The 27,495-nt window shown below is 45.9% G+C and overlaps 1 protein-coding gene across 17 annotated transcripts in view; it reads left to right on the top strand.

Annotated features, from left to right (window-relative positions):
• The window catches only part of mecom (MDS1 and EVI1 complex locus), a 189,043-nt gene that overhangs the window by 49,834 nt on the left and 111,714 nt on the right, over positions 1 to 27,495 (top strand). For all 17 annotated transcript variants that reach the window (XM_031795889.1, XM_031795894.1, XM_031795896.1 and 14 more), the window contains exon 2: positions 25,818 to 26,173. In XM_031795889.1, the coding sequence (XP_031651749.1) occupies positions 25,818 to 26,173 (356 nt within the window). The remainder of the gene's footprint in view (positions 1 to 25,817; positions 26,174 to 27,495) is intronic.

Raw genomic sequence — 27,495 nt, forward strand, 5'->3', positions numbered from 1 at the left:
GTGGGTACGGAGATAGGAATGACCCGACCCCAGTTACGGTGGACGTTTTCTCCAGGTCATTATTGATTATGCAAGGTCGAACTTTTGTAATGTATAGAACAGGAGGTTGGTGAGGACGGCTCATGGGAATGACTGGAGCAGAATGAGGGGAATGGAATCAAGTACATGTGTGCGCATGTTTGAGCGTGTTAAGTGAACACATATACTACTAGCAAGTAATCTGACCAGAGGCAATCCACAAAAGGGAAAACAGTCTGAGATCTGAGAGGCGTGAGATCTGCTTATAAGGGTGTGGTCAACGTATGCGTGATATATCTCATAGCTTATTGTATGTCTGTGAGTCAGTATTTGATTTTCTTGTGTGACGGGAGAATGTTGTGTCCGTGTGTGTCTATACGTGACTGTTTGTGTGTGTGTGTCTGTGATGTGATTGTGTCGGTGTCTTTTCTACATTTGTATATGTGACTGTTGGTGTGTATGTGTTTCTGTGATGTGTGTGTCGCTGTATGTGTCTCCGTAATGTGTGTGTGTGTGTCTGTGTGTGTGTGTGTATCTGTGATGTGTCTGTGATGTGCCTGAGTTTGTCAGATGCCTCACTCTGGAGCTGTGGGCCATTTGTCATGGCTGGGATTCATTATGTGTGTGTCCCTGTCCCCGTGCGGCCGGTGTGATTACTGCTGACCCCCGTGACAGGCACAGCGCCTTCATTATGTCACCAAGGCAGCCCTGTCACCAGCTGCACTCTCTAACTGTCTGTGTGACACCCCTCGGTGGGAATCCAATCTCTCATCTGGGTGTCCACCTGTCTCTGCCTTGTGTGTGTGTGTGTGTGTGTGTGTGTGTGTGTGTGTGTGTGTGTGTGTGTGTGTGTGTGTGTGTGTGTGTGTGTGTGTGTGTGTGTGTGTGTGTATGTGTGTGTGTCTGTGTCTGTGTGTGTGTGTGTGTGTGTGTGTGTGTGTGTGTGTGTGTGTGTGTGTGTGTGTGTGTGTGTGTGTGTGTGTGTGTGTGTGTGTGTGTGTGTGTGTGTCAGGGTTTCTGTTAGGAATATGTGGTGCCGAACATTTGACCAGCAACCTTTTATTTTACCGGACATTTCAGAAATCTACCGGGCCCATATGCATTGGGTGCGTAACCTAATTAGGGCGTTCACCCGCGGTGCTCAGAATGACATAAATCACATTTAGATTATGGTAATTCATATTAATTGAACATGCAAGTCAAGGATGCAAGGATGTCTCTTGTCTCTTAGCCTCTTGCCAAATTCTGCACTTTGAAGATGTTAGAATCCCTGTCCACATGAACTTTTCCTCAGCCAACAAGACGAGTAATGAACAGCAAAATCCCTAGCCTTTGTCAACAGTATACCTATTCTATTGGTCAGCTTGTCGAGAAAGAAATATATTCCAAACAGACTCTGAGACAGTTATGGGACGATAGATTTATACAACCAGTAGGCCTAGGATATATATTTTTTGAAAATGACGTTAAAAAGCAATCAGTCTGATACACCAGATCAGAATGTTTAGCTTATATTATTTATTCACATTATAAGCACAGCAATGCACACAAGGTAGTAGGTTATGCGCAAATGTTAGTTCCATAATGCAATTAGAGAGAAAACACCTTTGTCTAAAGGGCACCACACCGCACATCAAATCAAATTACAACAGGTGTAGACCATACAGTGAAATGCTTACTTACAAGCTCTTAACCAACAATGCAGTTTTAAGGGAAAAAAAGTCTTAAGAAAGAATTTAATAAAATAAACTGAAGTTAATAAAATAAAAATAATATTTATATAATTAAAGAGCAACAATAAAAGAACAATAGTGAGGCTATATACAGGGGGGGTCAATGTGCGGGGGTTAGTCGAGGTAATTAAGGTAAAGTGACTATGCATAGATAATAAACAGAGAGTAGTAGCAGCGTAGAAGCTGTTAAGAAGCCTTTTGGAGAACAGTCTATGACTAAGGTGGCTGGAGTCTTTCTTTTCCAATTTTTAGGGCCTTCCTCTGACACTGCCTAGTATAGAGGTCCTGGATGGCAGGAAGGTTGGCCCCTGTGATGTACTGTACTTTGTAGTGCCTTGCGGTCAGAGGTCGAGCAGTTGCCATACCAGGCAGTGATGCAACCAGCCAGGATGCTCTCGATGCTGCAGCTGTATCTTCTTGAGGATCTGAGGACCCATGCCAAGTCTCCTGAGGGGTAATAGGCTTTGTCGTGCCCTCTTCACGGCTGTCTTGGTGTGTTTGGACCATGATAGTTTGTTGGTGATGTGGACACCAAGGAACTTGAAGCTCTCAACCTGCTTCACTACAGCCTCATTGAAGAGAATGAGATGAGAATTTCCTGTAGTCCACAATCATCTCCTTTGTCTTGATCACGTTGAGGGAGTGATTGTTATCCTGGCACCACACTGCCAGATCTCTGACCTCCTCCCTATAAGCTGTCGCATTGTTGTTGGTGATCAGGCCTACCTGAGGCCTACCTCAGGCCTACCTCTGGAGTGTCGTCTTCAAATTTAATGATGGTGTTGGAGTCGTGCTTGGCCATGCAGTCCTGGGTGAAGAGGGAGTACAGGAGGGGACTGAGCACGCACCCCTGAGGGGCCCCCATGTTGAGGATCAGAATGGCAGATGTGTTGTTACCTACGCTTACCACCTGGGGTGGCCCGTCAGGAAGTCCAGGATCCAGTTGCAGAGGGAGGTGTTTAGTCCCAGAGTCTTTAGCTTAGTGTTGAGATTTGAGGGCACTATGGTGTTGACCGCTGAGCTATAGTCAATGAATAGCATTCTCACGTAGGTGTTCCTTTTGTCCAGGTGGGAAAGGACAGTGTGGCGTGCAATAGAGATTGCGTCATCTGTGGATCTGTTGGGGCAGTATGTATTATCCCAGGTTTCCTGGGATAATGGTGGTGATGTGGGCCATGACCAGCCTTTCAAAGAACTTCATGTCTGCAGACTTGAGTGCTATGGGTCAGTAGTCATTTATGCAGGTTACCTTAGTGTTCTTGGGCACAGGGACTATGGTAGTCTGCTTAAAACATGTTGCTATTACAGACTCGGTCAGGGACAGGTTGAAAATGTCAGTGAAGACACTTGCCAGTTGGTCAGAGTACATGTCCTGGTAATCCATCTGGCCCTGTGGCCTTGTGAATCACACAGTCGTCCGGAACAGCTGGTGCTCTCATGTATGCTTCAGTGTTGCTTGTCTCGAAGCGAGCATAGAAGTAATTTAGCTCATCTGATAGGCTCGTGTCACTGGGCAGCTCGCGGCTGTGCTTCCCTTTGTAGTCCGTAATAGTTTGCAAGCCCGCCACATCCGACGAGCGTCATAGCCGGTGTAGTACAATTCAATCTTAGTCCTGTATTGACTCTTTGGAAGAATCCCGGAACTTATTCCAGTCTGTGCTAGTAAAACAAACATGAGGTTGCATGTGACAGAGATGAAAATATCAGTTAGAAATGTAGAAAGAGAGGAGATCTAGTAGGCTACTTTGAAGCAACATGCCTGATAATGTGTAAAAAAAAATATGTGCAGTGCATGTGTGTGCAGTCTTTTATGTATTGACATATATATATATATATATATATATATATATATATATCTAGACACAGGTTTTTGCTAAGAAATCGCATTACCACAGTATATTCATAACATTTGATCAAATGATATACCGATGACCACTGACATACCTCCCCCATGGTAGTCTCCCTGTAGTCACAAATTATTCAATTATGTCCTATTAGAGGATGGGTGTTGCCAATGTCTCCGCCCAGACTATTCAGCCCCTGCTCCCTGTCGGGGGGAGACCCCGAGGGCCCTTGTGAGCCTGTGATTAGTGATGTGTCTGCAGAGAGGTGACAGAATCCCTCTTCAAATATTTTGTCTTCATTTTACGGCTACCGAGATGCAATTACGGAGCAGCAGTTCATTACCGCGCGCCGCTTCTTCATGTTTTATGCATGCTCTTCGTTTACCACTTTATTAATGAGCCAGCTATGCTGGCCACCGCCACGCTGCAGGCTGCACTATGGACACTGATGTGGTGTGTGTGTGTGTGTGTGTGTGTGTGTGTGTGTGTGTGTGTGTGTGTGTGTGTGTGTGTGTGTGTGTGTGTGTGTGTGTGTGTGTGTGTGTGTGCACAATAGGTGGTCATTGGTCAGTCTCCCCCCACCCTGCCCTTCCCCTGCCTGGGTTTCCAGGTGGATCTGGTTTTGGTGGAGGTAGACGGGATAGGAGAGGGCCAGTAGGGGTGACTAACTGCACCTCCCTCTGCAGAACAAACTCCATCTGCATCCAGCATTGAGACAGATGAGTCCAATTTGGCTCCTTAACTTTTCTGCAGTGTGATGGATGTGTGGCGGCTGTGCACGGTGAGTGAGAGAGAGGAGGGTGAGGGGGACCCCTCAGTTCTGGCCCGGCCAGGGAGGGAGGGACACCCGGCCATCGGTAGGTTACTGATGACCTCACCATGCCACACCACACTGGCCAAACCCAAGCTAATAGGCTAACTGGGACACGGTTCTGACATATTTTCCTCTCACACCGGATAACAGTGGACCATCTGCACGACTGATGAGTCTTTGATAAGAGCGATTCTCCGCAGGCCTTGATAAATATTTTATCAAGCATAATGGAAATTGTCAAATCAATCTAATTGTGTAATACATTATGAAGACAACAAAATTAAGCATAGCACATATGCTATCATTTCACTTTTACGACAGGCAGACGGCCGGGCACCCGTGGGGTTTCTGGGGGACCTCGGGGCTGGCAGCGCCCACTTTGGATATACGTCTCCTCTGTGCTGCCCATGAGCTGCCTCACACACATTTCATCAACTGATTCATTTCTCAAATGTGGACAACTGTGAGGCATAATTACATTAGGGCCTGATGGCATTTAGCCACAATATAGAGAGAGAGAGAGAGAGAGAGAGAAAGAGAGAGAGAGACAACAGCAGTTACAGCAGTATGGAAGTGATGAATACAAATTCAATCAATTAATGTATCATTTTCTCCTTTAATAAGTATGAATAGTATATTTTCTTAGTTAGTTATTATAGGTGAGATGAACTGGTTAAATCAGGCTGCATTTAGAAGTACAGTTCTTTTGGTTAGTCGTGGAAGATGTTGTGTCTTTTATGTGCGAATGGTAACGATAATTTGTGTGTGTGTTTGTGTGCAAAAACAGTATTTAGCGGCATTTTCTCTTTATGTCTCAATGGGGAGGGGTAAGGTTTTGCTGGGCGGCTGTCTGGGGTAGTAGAGGGATGAGGACAGAGGAGAGGAATGGGGGGAGCACTCAGAGTAAACAAATAAAAAAGCTTGTGGTGTGTGACATGGAGGGGGGAGACAGTGGATCATGATGGGATTGATGACCTTTATCAACACACACACACTCACTCCACGTCACTGCAGAGGAGAAAAGAGCCTAATCAATATCTCCACACACACACACACACACAGCACGTTTCACAAACAAAAAACACAAAAATACAATACACACTTTCACACAAACAGCGTCTTTGTTCCCAAAAAATTGACAGCTCTTGTTCACGTGCAGACATTTCAGTCTAATGAAACATTTATTTATTTTTGGGGAAAACCGTCTTAGTTTTTCTCATCTCTTTCGCTCCCTTTTCCACCGTCTTGTCCTTTCACCTCTACCTCCCTCGTCCGTCCCCCCTTCCTCCCTCCATATCGTCCCTCTCTCCTCCCATCCTGCGGGGGCCCCTCGGGGCCCGGGGTCAGTAGCTGATGCGCTGGCCCTTTAAACCCGACCTGATGTATGGCCTGTGGAAACAATGTGAGAGCTTAGTTATTATTCTGTTTGCTTTTGGCTCTGACAGGCTTGAGTTAGCGTCCGACTGGGATCCTATCTCATTAGGCCAAATGCTGGAGTAAAACAATCATAAAAATCACTTGGCAACCAGCATCCACTTAGGAGCGCCTGTCACGCAGGTTGATAATAAACTCTCCAAATTGGAGTCAGGGAGAGTGAGTGAGAGGAAGAGATGGAGAGAGAGTGAGGCCCATATGCTCCCTGCCATTAGATACTCTTAATGATATGAAGTGGTTGAGTTTATATGGAGGTGCCTCAGCCTCTCCATTGATAATATTGATTGTGGTTAGAGAACCCTCAACCCTCGCTTCACAGTGTGTGTGTGTGTTTGTGTTTGTGTGTGCGTGTGTTGTGTTGTGTGCGTTTATTTGGAAACCTTCTGCATATGCATTAGTATGGATTGTGGTTGGTTTTGTGTGTGTGGTGTGTAAAATGTGTGTGTGTGTGTTTATGGTAGGGGATGAAGCCTACAACAGTGGCTCTGAGGTGTGATCTATATGCATGTCAACCCTCCCTCCCTCTCCCTCTCCCTCTCCCTCTCCCTCTCTCTTACACACACCATCTCTCCCCTTCTCTTGCTCTTCCCCTCCCCACCTCGCCCAAACATACATCTTTATCAAGCGCCTGTTGTCAGACAACATTAGATAATTAATAGGCCATTTGTCAGCCCTGTGAGAAACATGTTAAAATGCCCCCGCACTGCCGGGATGAATCCAGTTGTCTGCTCAGACGCCTTTGTTGTGTCTGGCTGCCATCAGCGACACACATTGTCCATAAAAGGGGGCTCATTATTAATCACAACTAATGCTAATTAATTAGGTGTCTGTGTGTGTATGTGTTCACAAAGGGACTGGGCCTAACTTTCAGTTGTTGTACAGTGCTAATTGGTGGACTTAGTGCAGGGACTTTAATTGAGTGTTTTCCATTGAGAGAGTGGAGGAGTAGTTGACTAACAGGCGGCAGGAGAAAAAACACAGTGTACTCATTAATTAACACGCTCTAAGTGCACTGCTCTGGTCAGGGTTGCACTGTGTGTGTGCGTGTGTGTGTGTGTGTGTATACATGTGTACGTGTGTGTATGTATACATTGAGTGTACAAAACATTAAGGACACCTTCCTAATATTGAGTTGCACCCCTGCCCTCAGAACAGTCTCAATTTGTCGGCATGGACTCTACAAGGTGTCAAAGCGTTCCACAGTGATGCTGGCCCATTTTGACAGCAATGTGTATTTTAGCTTATTAACTATGTGTACGTGTCTAGCAGCAAGTTTGAATTTCGAATTTTAGAGGTTTAAAATGTGGTGCTACAATGTTTTGTTGTGTACATGTTTGTTGTTCAAGTGCACATGCAGTATATATTGTGCTACACTTACAGTAAATATTGTAGTACATATGAAGTAAATAGTGTGGGTTATTTTGCTTGCCTTCAGTGTACTCGACTTGATGTGTTTCCTTGGTTGAGTGATATCTCTTTTCCCCTGCTCTTTCTCTGCTGAGCTGCTGAGTTTTTGGCTCCTGTTGGAGCTCCTGTTCGGGCCCCTGTTGGCCCCTCCATTACTCAGCCTCTGAGTAAGCCCAGTATGCCCAGTGGAATCACCGGATTCCCACAAAGCAGCACTAAGGCCTTCATTAAGACACAAAGCCACAGTTAATTATGAAGCTTACTGCTGCTCACTGGGGCACAGGCACACAGCGCTCTCACAACGCACTCACAACGCTCATACAATGCTTTCACAATGCTTTCACAATGCTATCATCTCAAAACCCAGGAAAGTAAACATTCATAAATATACTGTATAATATATTACTAGTATTTAAGAAAATATCAATAAACTATTCTTAACTGTCAGAGTTTCAATTCAAAATCCTATTTAGTGGACTCCCATTCACAACCTGTTGAGATATTTGTTCTCTCTCTCTCTCTCTCTCTCTCTCTCTCTCTCTCTCTCTCTCTCTCTCTTTCTCATTCGTTCTGTCTCGCTCGCTCTCATTCTCTCTCTCTCCCCATCTTTCCCTCTCTCTCCCTCTCCTGATTCGGTTCCCTCTGTATAACAGTATGTATTGGTCAGCTTTGGTATGATGATGCTACAGTATATGACGCTATAGTGTTTCTGTATATTTAACCTGTTCCGCTAGCGGAACCCCTCGCCAACAGCCAATGAAATTGCAAAGCGCCAAATACAAATCAACAGAAATCTCATAAATCAAATTTCTCAAACATACAAGTATTAGGCACAATTTTAAAGATAACATTCTCATTAATCCAGCCACAGTGTCTGATTTCAAAAATGCTTTACAGCGAAAGCTCCACAAACGATTATGTTAGGTCACCACCAAGCCACAGGAAAACCCAGCAATTTTGGCAGCCGAAGAGAGGAGTCACAAAAAGTACAAATAGAGATAAAATGAATCACTAACCTTTGATGATCTTCATCAGACGACACTCGTAGGACTTCATGTTACACAACACATGTATGTTTTGTTCGGTAAAATCTTATTTTACATTAGCGTGTTATGTTCAGTAGTTCCAAAACATGCAGTGATATTGCAGAGAGCCACATGACTTCACAGAAATACTAAATGTTGATGAAAATTCAAGTGTTATGCATTGAACTTTAGATACACTTCTCCTTAACTTCTTAAGGTATAGGGGGCAGCATTTTTATTTATTTTATTTCACCTTTATTTAACCAGGTAGGCAAGTTGAGAACAAGTTCTCATTTACAATTGCGACCTGGCCAAGATAAAGCAAAGCAGTTCGACACATACAACGACACAGAGTTACACATGGAGTAAAACAAACATACAGTAAATAATACAGTATAAACAAGTCTATATACGATGTGAGCAAATGAGGTGAGATAAGGGAGGTAAAGGCAAAAAAAGGCCATGATGGCAAAGTAAATACAATATAGCAAGTAAAACACTGGAATGGGAAAGGGTCCAGATTGTCTAGCCCGGCTGATTTGCACTGAGGCTAGGAAACACTGTCACCATTGATAAATCCACAATAATTGAGAATTTCAATAAGCATTTTTCTATAGCTGGCCATGCTTTCCACTTGGCTCCCCCTACACCGGTCAACAGCCCTGCACCCACCACAGCAACTTGCCCAAACCTCACCCATTCTCCCTCACCCAAATCCAGATAGCTGATGTTCTGAAAGATTAGCAAAATCTGGACCCCTACAAATCAGCTGGGCTAGTAAATCTGGACCCGCTCTTTCTAAAATTATCCGCCGCAATTGTTGCAACCCCTATTACTAGCCTGTTCAACCTCTCTTTTGTATCGTCTGAGAACCCCAAATATTAGAAAGCTGTCGTAGTCATTCCCCTCTTCAAAGGGGGAGACACTCTAGACCCAAATTGTTACAGACATATCTATATCTATCCTACCCTGCCTTTCTAAGATCTTCGAAAGCCAAGTTAACAAACAGATCACCGACCATTTAGAATCCCACCGTACCTTCTCCGCTATGCAACCTGGTTTCCAAGTTGGTCATGGGTGCACCTCAGCCACGCTCAAGGTCCTAAACGATAACATAACCGCCATCGATAAAAGACAATACTGTGCAGCTGTATTCATCGACCTGGCCAAGGCTTTCGACTCTATTAATCACCACATTCTTATCGGCAGACTCAATAGACTTGGTTTCTCAAATGACTGCCTCGCCTGGTTCACCAACTACTTCTCAGACAGAGTTCAGTGTGTTAAATTGGAGGGCCTGTTGTCCGGACCTCTGGCAGTCTCTATGGGGGTGCCACAGGGTTCAATTCTCGGGCTGGCTATTTTCTCTGTATACATCAATGATGTTGCTCTTGCTGCTGGTGATTCTCTGATCCACCTCTACGCAGATGAAACCATTCTGTATACTTCTGGCCCCTCTTTGGACACTGTGTTAACTAACCTCCAGACGAGCTTCAAAACTAAATGCATGCTCATCAACCAATCGCTGCCCGCACCTGCCCGCTTGTCCATCATCACTACTCTAGACGGTTCTGACTTAGAATATGTGGACTATTGACTATAACTAGGTGTCTGGTTAGACTGGAAACTCTCCTTCCAGACTCACATTAAGCATCTCCAATCCAATATTAAATCTAGAATCTGCTTCTTTATTCCGCAACAAAGCATCCTTCACTCATGCTGCCAAACATACCCTCGTAAAACTGACTATCCTATCGATCCTTGACTTCGGCGATGCCATTTACAAAATAGCCTCCAACACTTTACTCAGCATATTGGATCCAGTCTATCACAGTGCCATCTGTTTTGTCACCAAAGCCCCATACACTACCCACCACTGTAACCTGTATGCTCCGGTTGGCTGGCCCTCACTTCATATTCGTCGCCAAACCCACTGGCTCCAGGTCATCTATAAATCTTTGCTAGGTAAAGCCCCGCCTTATGTCAGCTCATTGGTCACCATAGCAGCACCCACCCGTTGCTCCAGCAGGTATATTTCACTGGTCACCCCCAAAGCCTATTCCTACTTTGGCCGCCTTTCCTTCCAGTTCTCTGCTGCCAATGACTGGAACGAATGACAAAAATCACTGAAGCTGGAGACTCATATCTCCCTCACTAAATTTAAGCATCAGCTGTCAGAGCAGTTCACAGATCACTGCACCTGTACATAGCCCATCTGTAAACAGCCCATCCAACTACCTCATTCCCATATTGTTATTTTATTTATTTTGCTCCTTTGCACCCCAGTATCTCTACTTGCACATTCATCTTCTGCACATCTATCACTCCAGTGTTAAACCAACTTCCCCTCTAAATACACCTCTGCTGTCTTCAACCAAGATCTCAGCGATCACTGCCTCATTGCCTGCATCCGTAATGGGTCAGCGGTCAAACGACCTCCACTCATCACTGTAAAACGCTCCCTGAAACACTTCTGCGAGCAGGCCTTTCTAATCGACCTGGCCGGGGTATCCTGGAAGGATATTGATCTCATCCCGTCAGTAGAGGATGCCTGGATATTTAAAAAAAAAAAGCCTTCCTAACCATCTTAAATAAACATGCCCCATTCAAGAAATTTAGAACCAGGAACAGATATAGCCCTTGGTTCTCCCCAGACCTGACTGCCCTTAACCAACACAAAAACATCCTATGGCGTTCTGCATTAGCATCGAACAGCCCCCGTGATATGCAGCTGTTCAGGGAAGCTAGAAACCATTATACACAGGCAGTTAGAAAAGCCAAGGCTAGCTTTTTCAACCTGAAATTTGCTTCCTGCAACACTAACTCAAAAAAGTTCTGGGACACTGTAAAGTCCATGGAGAATAAGAACACCTCCTCCCAGCTGCCCACTGCACTGAAGATAGGAAACACTGTCACCACTGATAAATCCACCATAATTGAGAATTTCAATAAGCATTTTTCTACGGCTGGCCATGCTTTCCACCTGGCTACTCCTACCCCGGACAACAGCACTGCACACCCAACAGCAACTCGCCCAAGCCTTCCCCATTTCTCCTTCTCCCAAATCCATTCAGTTGATGTTCTGAAAGAACTGCAAAATCTGGACCCCTACAAATCAGCCGGGCTAGACAATCTGGACCCTTTCTTTCTAAAATTATCTGCCGAAATTGTTGCCACCCCTATTACTAGCCTGTTCAACCTCTCTTTCGTGTCGTCTGAGATTCCCAAAGATTGGAAAGCAGCTGCGGTCATCCCCCTCTTCAAAGGGGGGGACACTCTTGACCCAAACTGCTACAGACCTATATCTATCCTACCGTGCCTTTCTAAGGTCTTCGAAAGCCATGTCAACAAACAGATTACCGACCATTTCGAATCTCACCATACCTTCTCTGCTATGCAATCTGGTTTCAGAGCTGGTCATGGGTGCACCTCAGCCACGCTCAAGGTCCTAAACGATATCTTAACCGCCATCGATAAGAAACATTACTGTGCAGCCGTATTAATTGATCTGGCCAAGGCTTTCGACTCTGTCAATCACCACATCCTCATCGGCAGACTCGACAGCCTTGGTTTCTCAAATGATTGCCTCGCCTGGTTCACCAACTACTTCTCTGATAGAGTTCAGTAAGTCAAATCGGAGGGTCTGCTGTCCGGACCTCTGGCAGTCTCTATGGGGGTGCCACAGGGTTCAATTCTTGGACCGACTCTCTTCTCTGTATACATCAATGAGGTCGCTCTTGCTGCTGGTGAGTCCCTGATCCACCTCTACGCAGACGACACCATTCTGTATACTTCCGGCCCTTCTTTGGACACTGTGTTAACAACCCTCCAGGCAAGCTTCAATGCCATACAACTCTCCTTCCGTGGCCTCCAATTGCTCTTAAATACAAGTAAAACTAAATGCATGCTCTTCAACCGATCGCTACCTGCACCTACCCGCCTGTCCAACATCACTACTCTGGACGGCTCTGACTTAGAATACGTGGACAACTACAAATACTTAGGTGTCTGGTTAGACTGTAAACTCTCCTTCCAGACCCATATCAAACATCTCCAATCCAAAGTTAAATCTAGAATTGGCTTCCTATTTCGCAACAAAGCATCCTTCACTCATGCTGCCAAACATACCCTTGTAAAACTGACCATCCTACCAATCCTCGACTTTGGCGATGTCATTTACAAAATAGCCTCCAATACCCTACTCAACAAATTGGATGCAGTCTATCACAGTGCAATCCGTTTTATCACCAAAGCCCCATATACTACCCACCATTGCGACCTGTACGCTCTCGTTGGCTGGCCCTCGCTTCATACTCGTCGCCAAACCCACTGGCTCCATGTCATCTACAAGACCCTGCTAGGTAAAGTCCCCCCTTATCTCAGCTCGCTGGTCACCATAGCATCTCCCACCTGTAGCACACGCTCCAGCAGGTATATCTCTCTAGTCACCCCCAAAACCAATTCTTTCTTTGGCCGCCTCTCCTTCCAGTTCTCTGCTGCCAATGACTGGAACGAACTACAAAAATCTCTGAAACTGGAAACACTTATCTCCCTCACTAGCTTTAAGCACCAACTGTCAAAGCAGCTCACAGATTACTGCACCTGTACATAGCCCACCTATAATTTAGCCCAAACAACTACCTCTTTCCCAACTGTATTTAAATTGTATTTATTTATTTATTTTGCTCCTTTGCACCCCATTATTTTTATTTCTACTTTGCACATTCTTCCATTGCAAAACTACCATTCCAGTGTTTTACTTGCTATATTGTATTTACTTTGCCACCATGGCCTTTTTTTGCCTTTACCTCCCTTCTCACCTCATTTGCTCACATTGTATATAGACTTGTTTATACTGTATTATTGACTGTATGTTTGTTTTACTCCATGTGTAACTCTGTGTCGTTGTATCTGTCGAACTGCTTTGCTTTATCTTGACCAGGTCGCAATTGTAAATGAGAACTTGTTCTCAACTTGCCTACCTGGTTAAATAAAGGTAAAATAAATAAATAAATAAAATGCTAAATTGTAATTATTTCACCACTACGGCCTGTTTATTGCCTTACCTCCCTAATCTTACCTCATTTGCACACACTGTATATAGATGTTTTTTCTATTGTGTTAATGACTGTACGTTTGTTTATTCCATGTTACTCTGTGTTGTTGTTTGTGTCGCACTGCTTTGCTTTATCTTGGCCAGGTCGCAGTTGTAAATGAGAACTTGAAAAAAGGTGAAATATATTTTTTTTAAATGTTTTAAATGCTGGGAGGCCCATACAAGCCAGGAGGAGCAGGAGGCCATTTTGCATCCAGCAGCAATGATGGCTTTAAGGGATATTGTATGATTTCATAATTTATGTTGTTTTTCTACTTACCTAGAATCATGAATACAATTTGTATGTCTCTGCGTGCAGTTTGGAGATTATTGAAGTTAGTAAATAATTAGTTTAGTGCAATTGCTTAAAGTCTCCTGATACAGTAGCCAGCTCCTCTCAAAAGCAAGGAAATAGACATTCTAACTACTCTAAAGCTGGGTGGTTGTGATCTCTATACATCTCTATGCAGCAACAGGGGCAGAGAATAAGGAAGTGTATAGAATATATTTTATATTTTTATATATATTTTTGGATTATCAGTAAATTAACACATTTATAAAAGATCAATTACTATGTATAGCTAAGTGAAAATGTATTTCTTAGAATGAAAGTATTGCCATCCAAGGGTCATGCACTGCAGAGAACACTGGAAGAATTATCACTGTGAATCAATGTCATGTTTATGTAAATTCATCTCAAAAGGGATGGGTTGCCAACTGGCGATTTGACACGAAAACCTAATTTAGTTCTTAAAGAATATTTAGAACTTTTATTATTCAGAAACATACAGTGCCATCAAATACCATCATACTGTCAAAAAATCTGAAAAATATTGGGATGTGACATTTTGGCCATATCGCCCAGCCCCAATCATCATGTGTGATCTGTACTATAAGGGCGTGTCTCCTCCCCCTGTCTGTCATCAACGGTGGATAAATTAACCTTGCAGACAAGCTGAGTCCCGCCCATATGTGAGGAGTTAATTTCCATATGTCATGAGGAAAGACCCATGTCAATCATGCTTATAGCGCTCTGTGATTGGCCTGATCGATAAGTGGTTTGCTATGCCACTGTACACTGACTATGACTAACTGAACAATCAGCTGGATTGAGACTCAGCTGAATAGTTTGTATGATTTCACAATGTGGTTAACACTGTATATGTGGTCTATTATAAAAGATTTCATGCAAAATATTTATGTCGTAGAGGGATGAATTTGTTCCCCTTATATTTCAATCTCACTGCTTCTTTTAATCTTTTTTTTGTGCGTTTTTTTTTTACACTGTACATCCCAATAAATATTCAGAGACGGAGAGAGGAAGAAGGTGGGAGAAAGAGCGGAAGAGAGAGAGAGTGATAGAGGGATACAGTAGGCCATTTATGTATGCGTGTGTTACCGTCTTTGTGTGACTATGTCCACAGGTAGCTTATTTCTCTGTAAACATATGTTTCTGTTTGTCCCGCCGGTGCGTCCCCTGGCGTCCCTAGGCAGTGGCTAGGTCACGCCTCCATTAGGGCTTTTGTCACAGTGATTAATAGCTCCTTTTATCATCTTTAATTCACTCCCTGATGACGGGAGGGCTTGACGCTGCTCCGGGTAATGGCGTGATGTATGAGGCGCCCAACACCTCATGGCGTAGGTGAAAATCATTTCGCCCATGCAGATACCGTCCCGGGAACAAATGTTTTCCCTCCTAATAAAAATGAATGAATTTGGTGTCGAGAGTGAGCGGCAGAACACTGGACGTGTGTGCAAGTGTGCGTGCTTGTGTGTGTGTGTGAAGAATTATGGCCTATTTTGATTTCTGTTCTACAAATTTTGAGAGTAAGATCATTTTTCGCTGGTGCTAAAATGCCTTGTGTATTAGGGATCTGCCTCAAATACAGACTTTTACTTTTAGCGTTCATGTCACTTCCTCTTTTAGCATAAGATATGAGAGTACAGAACATGAAGGGACAGCGTTGGCTGTTGAGAGTTGGGTTTTGTGTTGTATAGTCATCATTTGTCATCTATGCTATTGATGTTGATGAACGTCGTGGAAAGGATGTGGCCTCTGGCTGGAGTTCCCCTTTTTACCCAGAATTCCTTTGGTGGGCCTCTTTTTGAAGGAGGGCGTCAGCTCGCAGTGATGAGGTAATCGCCAAGATTGAACAAATAAACAAACGTATATGGCCCTCAGTCAGTACACCCCCCCCCCCCCCCCTGCCTGCCCCACCAACACACACACACACACACACACACACACACACACACAGAGCCAGAAAGACAGACAATTAAACATGTCCTCACGCATGGTCTTACACCAACTCACCAACCCAACTCTCAACAGCCAACGCTGTCCCTTCATGGTCTGTACTCTCATATCTTATCATTGTCCTTCAAAATGTAACGCTACAGGATCTGAACAGAACTGCAGTCCCACACTTATCTCTCATCTGAAGATAAAGCCACCGTTTTTCAAACATTCAACACAGCATATTTTCCTTTTTGGAAATGTTTACCTTTCTGAAATGTATATGTTTATTGATCAAAATTATTCCCCACGCTTGAATCGACCAGACTTGCGGAATTTCTGGTCTAAATCAAATATAAACTATGAGACCAGTCGGAGGGAAATGTCAGAGGAGAAACAGCATAGGAGGGATACAGTTACTTTTAAAAGCCCTCGTCTCAACCATATGGCAAACTTCATGTCCAGGGTTATAACCACGTTACACAGTCCTGCACAGAAAATCATTACACACGCTCGTAGAGCCACATTGGGTTTCAGGGTCTGCCCAAGCACGACAGACGCTTAAAAGCTTTGCTCTTTAAACATGCTGGCCCACACAGTATGTGTCAAACACAATGGCAATATAGACGTGGTGACGAATGAGAAAATACGAGAGAAAATGAACTGAAGAGAAAACACGAGAAACTCTTTTTCAAATATTACTTGTGCATTCACATGCATATTCATGCAGATTTAACGCAGACATACAGTGGGGCAAAAAAGTATTTCGTCAGCCACCAATTGTGGCCTATTGATCCTTGACTTCAGCGATGTCATTTACAAAATAGCCTCCAACACTTTACTCAGCATATTGGATCCAGTCTATCACAGTGCCATCTGTTTTGTCACCAAAGCCCCATACACTACCCACCACTGTAACCTGTATGCTCCCGTTGGCTGGCCCTCACTTCATATTCGTCGCCAAACCCACTGGCTCCAGGTCATCTATAAATCTTTGCTAGGTAAAGCCCCGCCTTATGTCAGCTCATTGGTCACCATAGCAGCACCAGATGATGCAATCTCTATTGCACTCCACACTGCCCTTTCCCACCTGGACAAAAGGAATACCTCTGGGAGAATGCTATTCATTGACTACAGCTCAGCGTTCAACACCATAGTACCCTCAAAGCTCATCACTAAGCTAAGCAACCTGGGACTAAAAACCTCCCTCTGCAACTGGATCCTGGACTTCCTGACGGGCCGCCCCCAGGTGGTGAGGGTAGGTAGCAACACATCTGCCACTCTAATCCTCAACACTGGAGCTCCCCAGGGGTGCGTGCTCAGTCCCCTCCTGTACGATCTATTCACCCACGACTGCATGGCCAGGCACGACTCCAACACCATCATTAAGTTTTCTGACGACAGTGGTAGGCCTGATCACCGACAACTACGAGACAGCCTATAGGGAGGAGGTCAGAGACCTGGCCAGGTGGTGCCAGAATAACAACCTTTCCCTCAACGTAACCAAGACTAAGGAGATGATTATGGACTAAAGGAAAAGGAGCACAGAGCACGTCCCCATTCTCATCTACAGGGCTGTAGTGGAGCAGGTTGAGAGCTTCAAATTCCTTGGTGTCCACATCAACAACAAACTAGAATGGTCCAAACACACCAAGACAGTCGTGAAGAGAGCATGACAAAGCCTATTCCCCCTCAGGAAACTAAAAAGATTTGGCATGGGTCCTGAGATCCTCAAAAGGTTCTACAGCTGCAGCATCGAGAGCATCCTGACCTGTTGCACCAATAAAGTCCACTGTCAGTCTGTAAGAGGTTAGAGATGAGCAGAGAGGGCTTGACGGTCCGACACGTTCACTCTGTCCCTCAGCTCCTTGGGTAAGTGCACAGAGGAGTTGTCAGAGTCCAGAATCAGATCATCTCCCTCCAGATCTCTTTGTGGTGTTAGGAGCACAGACTATACCTCTCCCTGGGGTGGCAGTGTAGCCTAGTGGTTAGAGCGGTGGATTAGTAACCAGAAGGTTACAAGTTCAAATCCCTGAGTTGACATGGTACAAACATGTCATTCTGCTCCTGAACAGGCAGTCAACCCACTGTTCCTAGGCCATTGAAAATATGAATTTGTTCATAACTGACTTGCCTAGTTAAATAAAGATAAAAAAATAAATACATTTATGGGGTCCAGGTCAGTGCAAGCTAAAACCTTGTGGTCTGTTAGCATCTGCCTCAAACTCACTGTGAGGTGATTTACATCCCTGTGTGCTGGGTTGACAGAGAGGGAATGATCAGGGAGTAATTCTCTGTCAGTCATCATGTCCATCCTCTAACTCTTTTTCCCTTGGGCCATGTCGCCTAGTGGAGTTTCCCAGAATGCATCTCGTTGGTTCGATATACAGGGGAAAGTCAGACTCGATACTCAGGCTCAAACATTAGAAGAATTGTCTAGTAGCTGTCTCCTTTTGAAATGGCGCAAGTGGAATACCCTTCATCATCTGTTAAGATGTTAGAGCAGTACAGTGAAGACCTGTTGTCCAAGACCGGCGTTCTGGCCTTCAGATCATCAGGCAGAATCTCTAAAGACGAGTCAGTATCCAAAACTAAGCTTGTTGTGTCTACTCCGTTTGATGATTGATGTCTGTACACTTGCAGTACACTGTTGAAATCCTTTTTACACTGTCCTACCTCTCGTTGATGATCTTTATGTGATTTGTTTTAGTACAAACCGTCAGTCGATTCCTGACCTGGCCTGTGAGCTGTCAACCATTCCAGCATTCAGCCTTGTCGCCCCCACTGTCTGATTCTCCTAGGGAGTATAGAACATATGAGGATAACAAGTCAAACCCAATTCTTATTGTGTTCATCAGTAAAATGTCCCCCTCTCTTGTTGACTGGTAGAAAACAGGTCGCTTGAAACAGAATGTCTTAAAATGAGCAGCAGTGTTCACTTGTTCAAATACGCAAAACAGCGACTTGACAGATGGCATCCATTCTCCTTGACTTTCCGTCTGTGCCTCTGTGTGAGATTGAGTCTCTGACAGCCCTAATCTACAGCTCTGGTCATCTGGACGTCATCTGGACGTCATCTCAACGTCCTCTGGTCTTCTCTTACTGGGGCGGTGGGCTTTCAGAGGTTGTTAGGTGGTGGGAATGAAAACAACACTTTTTTCATAAACAGTGTGTGACCTGAGAATCATTTTTCATGAAAATAATTCAACATGATCTTAATGGCCTAATTATTTTGATAAACTACATCATGAATATCTAAGTAGAGTTTGGATGGTGATGATGATGATGCAGATGGATAGTTCAGATCAGCATGTCCTCCATCTACCGGCCTAGAGGGGCTTGGGAGAGTCGGCAACATGAGGAGGGGGGGAGGGGGCGACGACAAGGTAGAGGCAGGTTGAGAGGTGTGTGTATGTGGTGTGTGCGTGCATCTGTGTGTGTTTATGCATGCATGCGTCTGTGCGTCTTTACATCTGTGAGGGTGTGTGTCTCTTTATGTGTGCGCGTCCGTGTGTGCATCTGTGTGTGCGTGCGTGTGTTTGTGTGTGTGGATCAAAGGTTCCAGGCCGACGGCGGTGCGGTGTCACACAGCCGGTCAGGAATGTACCGAGGCACAGAGATGTGCAGCTAGAGCCTCATTAGCAACCCCACCGCCCCTCCCAGCCTGTCAGGGCGCGTTAGCCACAGCCTGCCACAGTCACCCAGGGGGAGAGGCAGCTTCCTGTGGAGAGTTTCCTGTCTGTCTGTCCTCCCTGGGCCCGCAGCAGGAGGCCCAGTAGGCCTAGCTAGGGCCCACTCTCAAATTACACCTTCGTTCTTAACCACCATTTCATTTTTACTTAGTCATGGATTGATGTCAATGGCAGACTAAGTGCAAATGTGGAAGTTAGGGAGTTAGAATTTGACCCATAATGCACTACTTCTGACTAGAGCTTTATAGAGCCCCATAGTGATAGGGTGGATAAAGTAGTCAAAAGTGGTGCGTTATGTGGTGAATAGCATGTCAGGTGTAGCTAAGGTCTAATCTCAAATCTCATTCCCTACTACATAGTGTACTACTTTTGACCAGAGGAGGCCTAAAGTAATAGACCCCTTTCCAGTACACTACACACTGACGCCACAAACAGATGCACGCGACTCTTAGCTGCAGTAAGAAAGCCATCGCCATCTGCGCCCATTCAACATAGCCTAGATTTACGTTCTGATTACTTCTAAACAAAATACATTTTGGGGTTCTCATACGCTTACAATGATGTTCTGATTCTTGCTTGAACAGTCACTAAGATTATATTTGATTGTGATCTTTGCGAAATAACTATTTGGGATGCAGCAGTTGTTAGCTAGAATGCTAACACTCATTGACATAGGCTTTCACAAAAGCTAGACAAAGAGCCATTTTAAAGTGTTGAAGTGATGTTTTAATTATACAGTTGAAGTCAGAAGTCATTAAAACTAGTTTTTAATGAAGCATGGGGGTGGCAGCATCATGTTGTGGGGGTGCTTTGCTGCAGGAGGGACTGGTGCACTTCACAAAATAGATGGCATCATGAGGAAATCAAATTATGTGGATATATTGAAGCAACATCTCAAGACATCATTCAGGAAGTTAAAGCTTGGTCGCAAATGGGTCTTCCAAATGCACAATGACCCCAAGCAGCCTTCCAAAGTTGTGGCAAAATGGCTTAAGGACAACAGAGTCAAGGTATTGGAGTGGCCATCACAAAGCCCTGACCTTAATCCTATAGAAAATTTGTGGGCTGAACTGAAGAAGCGTGTGCGAGCAATGAGGCCTACAAAGCTGACTCAGTTACACCAGCTCTGTCAGGAGGAATAGGCCAAAATTCACCCAATTTATTGTGGGAAGCTTGTGGAAGGCTACCTGAAATGTTTGACCCAAGTTAAACAATTTAAAGGCAATGCTACCAAATACTAATTGAGTGTATGTAAACTTCTGACCCACTGGGAATGTGATGAAAGTAATAAAAGCTGAAATAAATCATTCTCTCTACTATTAATCTGACATTTCACATTCTTAAAATAAGGCGGGGATCCTAACTGAGGATTTGTGAAAAACTGTATTTGGCTGAGGTGTATGTAAACTTCCGACTTCAACTGTAATTCAGTTGATTTGCGATGATGACACAAACATTATATTAAGCAGGACATTCATACGAGCCAAAAGTAGTGTGAAATGCATTTATTGTAGGGGTGGCAGGTAGCCTAGTGGTTAGAGCGTTGGGCCGGTAACCGAAAGGTTGCTAGATTGAATCCCTGAGCTGACAAGGTGAAGATCTGTCTTTCCGCCGCTGAACAAGGCAGTTAGCCCACTGTTCCTAGGCTGTCATTGTAAATAAGAATTTGTTCTTAACTGACTTATCTAGTTAAATAGATAAGCAGGTTTTTTTCTGGCATTCTATAAGAATTCCTCTGTGTTCTGCCACCAACTTGCACGCACCGCCCTCGTGCGACAATGTTAGTAAACACAGGACGGTCTATGGGTTCAAAAGTAGTGCACTATGAATAAGTCCTTTGGCATTGACACTATTCAACTAGCAGTCATACAGTGGGCATAAATAACACCCTATGCTCTATAGTGCACCATCAGAACCCCATAGTGCTCTGGTAGTAGTTGTAGTAGTAGTGTAGGGTGTACAGTGTCATCTGAGACAAGTACAGTTTCACACTACTGACCCAAACCAAGCTGAGCTGGCCTGGGTACACATCCACCTACGACAGTTGCCAGAACCATGCTGGAAAGGACAATGTGAAAAGCCAGCATAGTTTGGTTTGGGTGTGCTTTATAGAGATATTGTCACCTGTACGTCTGTGTCGGTGTTGTAACAGAGGGTGGACCACAACTCTTCTCCAGGGCTCGTCTGCCACGTGCGGCCCAGTCCCAACCTGTCCAGCGAGGGTTCGAGGGTCAGCCTGCGGTGGCCTTTCTCACTGTACTCACAATTAACCTCCGCCGACCCGGCCTCAGCTTCCTCTGTTTTCACTCGGCAGCTGAGTGATGAAGGTCAGGAAAGGGAAATATAAAACAGTTTATAGCAGCACAATGCTACAGTGAACCCAGTGTACCCGCCCAGCATCAAGCCCACGGCCAAACAATCTCAACCAGTGGCTGCTTGACTCTCTCAGTACCCCCTTCTCTCTCATCCCCCTCTCCCTCCCTCTCTCTCCCTCTCCTTCTCTCTCCCTCTCTCTCCTTCCCTCTGTCTCTCCCTCTCCTTCTCTCTCTCCTTCCCTCTCTCTCCCTCTCCTTCTCTCTCTCTCTCTCCTTCCCTCTCTCTCTGTCTCCCTCTCCCTCCCTCTCTCTCTCTCCCTCTCCTTCTCTCTCTCTCTCTCTCACCACGTTCCTCCCTCTCCTTCCCTCTGTCTCTCTCTCCCTCTCCCTCTCCCTCTCCTTCTCTCTCTCTCTGTCTCCCTCTCCCTCCCTCTCTCTCTCTCCCTCTCCTTCTCTGTCTCCCTCTCCTCCCTCCTCTCTCTCCCTCTCTTCTCTCTCCTCTCTCACCACTTCCCCCCCTCCTTCCCTCTGTCTCTCTCTCCCTCTCCCTCTCCCTCTCCTTCTCTCTCTCTCTGTCTCCCTCTCCTCCTCTCCTTCCCTCTGTCTCTCTCTCCCCTCTCCCTCTCTCTCTCTCTCCTCACCACGTTCCTCCCTCTCCCTCTCCTTCCCTCTGTCTCTGTCTCCCTCTCCTTCTCTCTCTCAACCACATTCCTCCCTCTCCCTCTCTCTCTCTCCCTCTCCTTCTCTCTCTCTCTCCTCTCTCTCTCACCACTTCCTCCCTCTCCCTCTCCTTCCCTCTGTCTCTGTCCCTCTTCCTTCTCTCTCTCTCTCTCACCACGTTCTCCCCTCCCTCTCCCTCTCCTTCCCTCTGTCCTCTGTCCTCCCTCTCCTTCTCTCTCTCCTCTCTCACCACATTCCTCCCTCTCCCTCTCTCTCTCCCCTCTCCTTCTCTCTCTCTCTCTCTCTCTCTCTCTCTCACAACGTTCCTCCCTCTCCCTCTCCTTCCCTCTGTCTCTGTCTCCCTCTCCTTCTCTCTCTCACCACATTCCTCCCTCTCCCTCTCTCTCTCTCCCTCTCCTTCTCTCTCTCTCTCACCACGTTCCTCCCTCTCCCTCTCCTTCCCTCTGTCTCTGTCTCCCTCTCCTTCTCTCTCTCTCTCTCTCTCTCACCACATTCCTCCCTCTCCCTCTCCTTCCCTCTGTCTCTCTCTCCCTCTCCTTCTCTCTCTCTCTCTCACCACGTTCCTCCCTCTCCCTCTCCTTCCCTCTGTCTCTGTCTCCTCTCCTTCTCTCTCTCACCACATTCCTCCCTCTCCCTCTCTCTCTCTCCCTCTCCTTCTCTCTCTCTTCTCTCTCTTCTCACTCCACGTTCCTCCCTCTCCCTCTCCTTCCTCTGTCTCTGTCTCCCTCTCCTTCTCTCTCTCTCTCTCACCACGTTCCTCCCTCTCCTCTACCTTCCCTCTGTCTCTGTCTCCCTCTCCTTCTCTCTCTCTCTCCCACATTCCTCCTCTCCCTCTCTCTCTCCCCTCTCCTCCCTCTCTCTCTCTCTCTCTCTCTCTCTCTCTCTCTCTCTCTCTCCACCCAGTTCCTCCCTCTCCCTCTCCTTCCCTCTGTCTCTGTCTCCCTCTCCTTCTCTCTCTCACCACATTCCTCCCTCTCCCTCTCTCTCTCTCCCTCTCCTTCTCTCTCTCTCTCACCACGTTCCTCCCTCTCCTCTCCTTCCCTCTGTCTCTGTCTCCCTCTCCTTCTCTCTCTCTCTCTCTCTCTCACCACATTCCTCCCTCTCCCTCTCCTTCCCTCTGTCTCTCTCTCCCTCTCCTTCTCTCTCTCTCTCTCACCACGTTCCTCCCTCTCCCTCTCCTTCCCTCTGTCTCTGTCTCCCTCTCCTTCTCTCTCTCTCTCTCACCACGTTCCTCCCTCTCCCTCTCTCTCTCTCCCTCTCCTTCTCTCTCTCTCTCACCACGTTCCTCCCTCTCCCTCTCCTTCCCTCTGTCTCTGTCTCCCTCTCCTTCTCTCTCACCACATTCCTCCCTCTCCCTCTCTCTCTCTCCCTCTCCTTCTCTCTCTCTCTCACCACGTTCCTCCCTCTCCCTCTCCTTCCCTCTGTCTCTGTCTCCTTCTCCTCTCTCTCTCTCTCTCTCTCTCTCTCTCTCACCACGTTCCTCCCTCTCCCTCTCCTTCCCTCTGTTTCTCTCTCCCTCTCCTTCTCTCTCTCTCTCTCTCTCTCACCACGTTCCTCCCTCTCCTGTTTATTTGAACGGCCCTTACTGGTCAAATATTTGTGCTTGGACCTTGTATATTATTTTACCATATTATGTTCAATGGAATATGTAGAGATGATCCTTCCTCGTGGTCCTTAGTGTTAGGTCGTAGGTCGTAGGTCGTAGGTCGTAGGTGAGGGGGGGACTGGTTTTTCACTCCGGGTCGGATAAGGCATAAGCCTCTCTCATAACTCTCATCGGGCCATGTTAACTTTAATGTGGCGTTGATTTGTGCTTGATTACATGATTATTGGCTTGTTTTGATACATGTGTTAGAAACTCATAGACCATGTAGACTATAAATATAGGCTACCCAGTTTACCCTGATGCTGTACTTGTAGGACAGTCATCTCCAGCTTCCAATTGGTTCACTCATCCCTCCTCCTCTCCCCTGTAACTACACGACATGACCAAAAGTATGTGGACACCTGCTTGTCGACTATCTCATTCCAACATCATGGACGTTAATATGGAGTTGGTCCCCCCCTTTGCTGCTATAACAGCCTCCACTCTTCTGGGAAGGCTTTTCACCAGATGTTGGAACATTGCTGGGGGGACTATGTTCCATTCAGCCTTGAGAGCATTAGTGAGGGAGGGGACTGATGTTAGGTGATTAGGACTGGCTTGTAGTTGGCGTTCCTATTCATCCAAAAGGAGTTCGATGGGGTTGAGGTCAGGGCTCTGTGAAGGCCAGTTAAGTTCTTCCACACCGATCTCCACAAACTCACTTTTTGAGCGGGGGAATTGTCATGCTTGAAACAGGAAAGGGCCTTCCCCAAACTGTTGCCACAAAGTTGAAAGCACAGAAATGCATAGAATGTCATTCTATGCTGTAACGTTAAGATTTTACTTCACTGGAACTAAGGGGCCTAGCCCGAACCATGAAAAACAGCCTCAGACTATTATTCCTCCTCCACCAAACTTTACAGTTGCCACTATGCATTGGAGCAGGTAGTGGCCTCCTGGCATCTGCCAAACCCAGATTCTTCTGTCGAACTGCCAGCTGAGGAAGCGTGATTCATCACTCCAGAGAAAGCATTTCCACTGCTCCAGAGTCCAGTGGCGGCGAGCTTTACACCACTCCAGCTGCAGCTTGGCATTGCACATGGTGATCTTAGGGTTGTGTACGGCTGCTCGGCCATGGAAACCCATTTCATGAAGCTCCCGACAAACAGTTATTGTGCTGATGTTGCTTCCAGAGTCAGTTTGGAACTTGGTAGTGAGTGTTGCAACTGAGGACAGATGACGCTATGCGCTTCAGCATTCGGGGGTCCCGTTCTGTGAACTTAAGTGGCCTACCATTTCACGGCTGAGCCGTTGTTGCTCCTAGGCGTTTCAACTTCGCAATAACAGCACTTGTACATACTACCTCAATCAGCCTGACTAACCTGTGTCTGTATGTAGCCTCGCTACTTTTATAGCCTACTTATATAGCCTGTCTTTTTACTGTTGTTTTATTTCTTTACCTACCTATTGTTCACCTAACACCTTTTTTGCACTATTGGTTGGAGCCTGTAAGTAAGCATTTTACTGTAATGTCTACACCTGTTGTATTCAGCGCACGTGGCAAATACACTTTGATTTGACGAACTGACTTGTTAGAAAGGTGGCATCCTATGACAGTGCCATGTTGAAAGTCACTGAGCTCTTCAGAGATTGCATGGTTGTGTGCTCAAAGTTTATACACCTGTCAGTAACGGGTGTGGCTGAAATAGCCAAATCCACTAATTTGAAGGGGTGTCCACATACTTTTGGGGATGTAGTGTATTCCCCAGGTTGTTGCTGTAAATTAGAATGTGTTCTCAGTCAACTTACCTGGTAAAATAAGGGTAAAATAAAATTAGTCTACACTGATGCTGTACTTTAGGTAGAAATGCTAGAGCCTTGCCCTCAAGTTTTCTCTCTCTCTCTGCCTCTCTCTCTCACTCTATCTTTCTCCATCAGGTAATGGTGAGGACTTTGTCCTCTACCCCTCTGATGTCCTGGATGATGTGTGTGTACTGGACGGAGACCCCGCGGCACCAACCTTGGCCCCCCCAGCAGAGGACTCCCCCTCCCCTGGCTTCTCCGCTGATGATGATGCCTCTCCCCTGGAGCCATCCCCCTTCCACTCTGCCCTCTACATGCCCCAGGATGAGATGCCCATTCCCCCCGACTTCCAGCTGCGCCAGTCGGGCGTCCCTGGTGTCGGCGGCGGCCTGGGCATCTGGGCACAGAGGACGGTGGACGTGGGCGAGCGCTTAGGACCATACGTGGGAGAGCAGCGGGCGTGCCTGAGACACCCCACCCAAGGCTGGGAGGTAGGAGAAACACTTGCTGTTTATTGTCATGGGATTCTCTTCTCTCTGTTCTCTGTTATGGAGGGAGGGATGGAGGGAAGGAGAGATAGAGGGAGGGAGCAATGGAGGGAGGACAGCGGGTGACAGTTTTTCTTTTAACTTTGTCTCTGCCTCTATGTTGGTCTCTGGGATTGAAGTGTCCCAGTTGCCGTGGCGTTTGTTGCTGAGTGATGTCACCCCAGTCCAATTGGGTAACAGAGAGCGCCCCACAGGCAGCCCCTCTACGGTTTACTCTCTATCCTCTTAACTCAATTAAAAGGAAAAGCTATAAATCCTGTCTTTAGCCCCGGTTAAAGACCCACAGCGGCCATTGGCCAATCACAATATTGGCCAGGCCGTGCACACAATCGAAGACAGGGGTCACAGGACAAGGTCAGAGGTTAGGAGGTCAGGTGCAGCCTCTGTCTGTGTCAGCCCATGTCTCGTTTACGGAGGGGGATAGGAGAAGGGAGGGGAGGGGGGAGAAGGTCGAGGTCATAAGGGTATCAGTCTAATTGAGAACCCCCTAAACAGATCCTCTCCTCTCATTTCGGATTGAGAGACCTCCTCCCCCTGTGAAAACACATCAAAGTCTTTGTCCTTCTGTAAGACAGCACCAGAACCACCATGCATGACTGTCTAATGGTTAACTAACTAACAAACAGTCATAAAATCAAGGATGTAGACTAAATAAAAAAATATGATCTAACACTGGTACACTATCATAACCTACGGAAGTTTCCCAACCCTTAGGCCCAATTTGACGCTAGCTGACTCCTCAGTGTTGGTGGAATATCATCTCTGGTCTATATAAATAGTTTGGGTTTAGATTTGGTTTGGATGGTGGAACGGTGGTCATGGTTAGACTTGCATCATCGACCATCAGGTCTAACTGAGTGGGTTTGGCTCCGACAGGACCAATAAATGGTTTCACTCCCGCCATACGTTTCTGTTCCAAGTAGCAACTTTTTGTTCATTATTTACTACTACCATGAGACTCAGCACATCAATTGCCCTAATAGCGAAATGAAATCCGCTCTCTTTTAAAAAAATAATTTCACTAACATTGGGATTTAATATGATTTAAAAAGTATCTGCCTCTCCCAGAGAGAGATTTACGGCTGGTTGAACAAGCTCTCGGGCTCTCTGGCTTTTTTTCCCGAGGAAGAAAATAAAGGAAAAAGGTTTCATGAATTTTAATCCGCTGGTAATTTATGGGGAGCTTGAATAATATGTATTTAAAAAGAAGCTGAGGATTATGGGAGGAAAGATGGGATGGCCGGGGAGGCAGCACTGTGTCATTA

The sequence above is a fragment of the Oncorhynchus kisutch genome, linkage group LG18 (genome assembly GCF_002021735.2).
Source record: "Oncorhynchus kisutch isolate 150728-3 linkage group LG18, Okis_V2, whole genome shotgun sequence".
In the NCBI taxonomy this organism is placed as follows: Eukaryota; Metazoa; Chordata; class Actinopteri; order Salmoniformes; family Salmonidae; genus Oncorhynchus; species Oncorhynchus kisutch.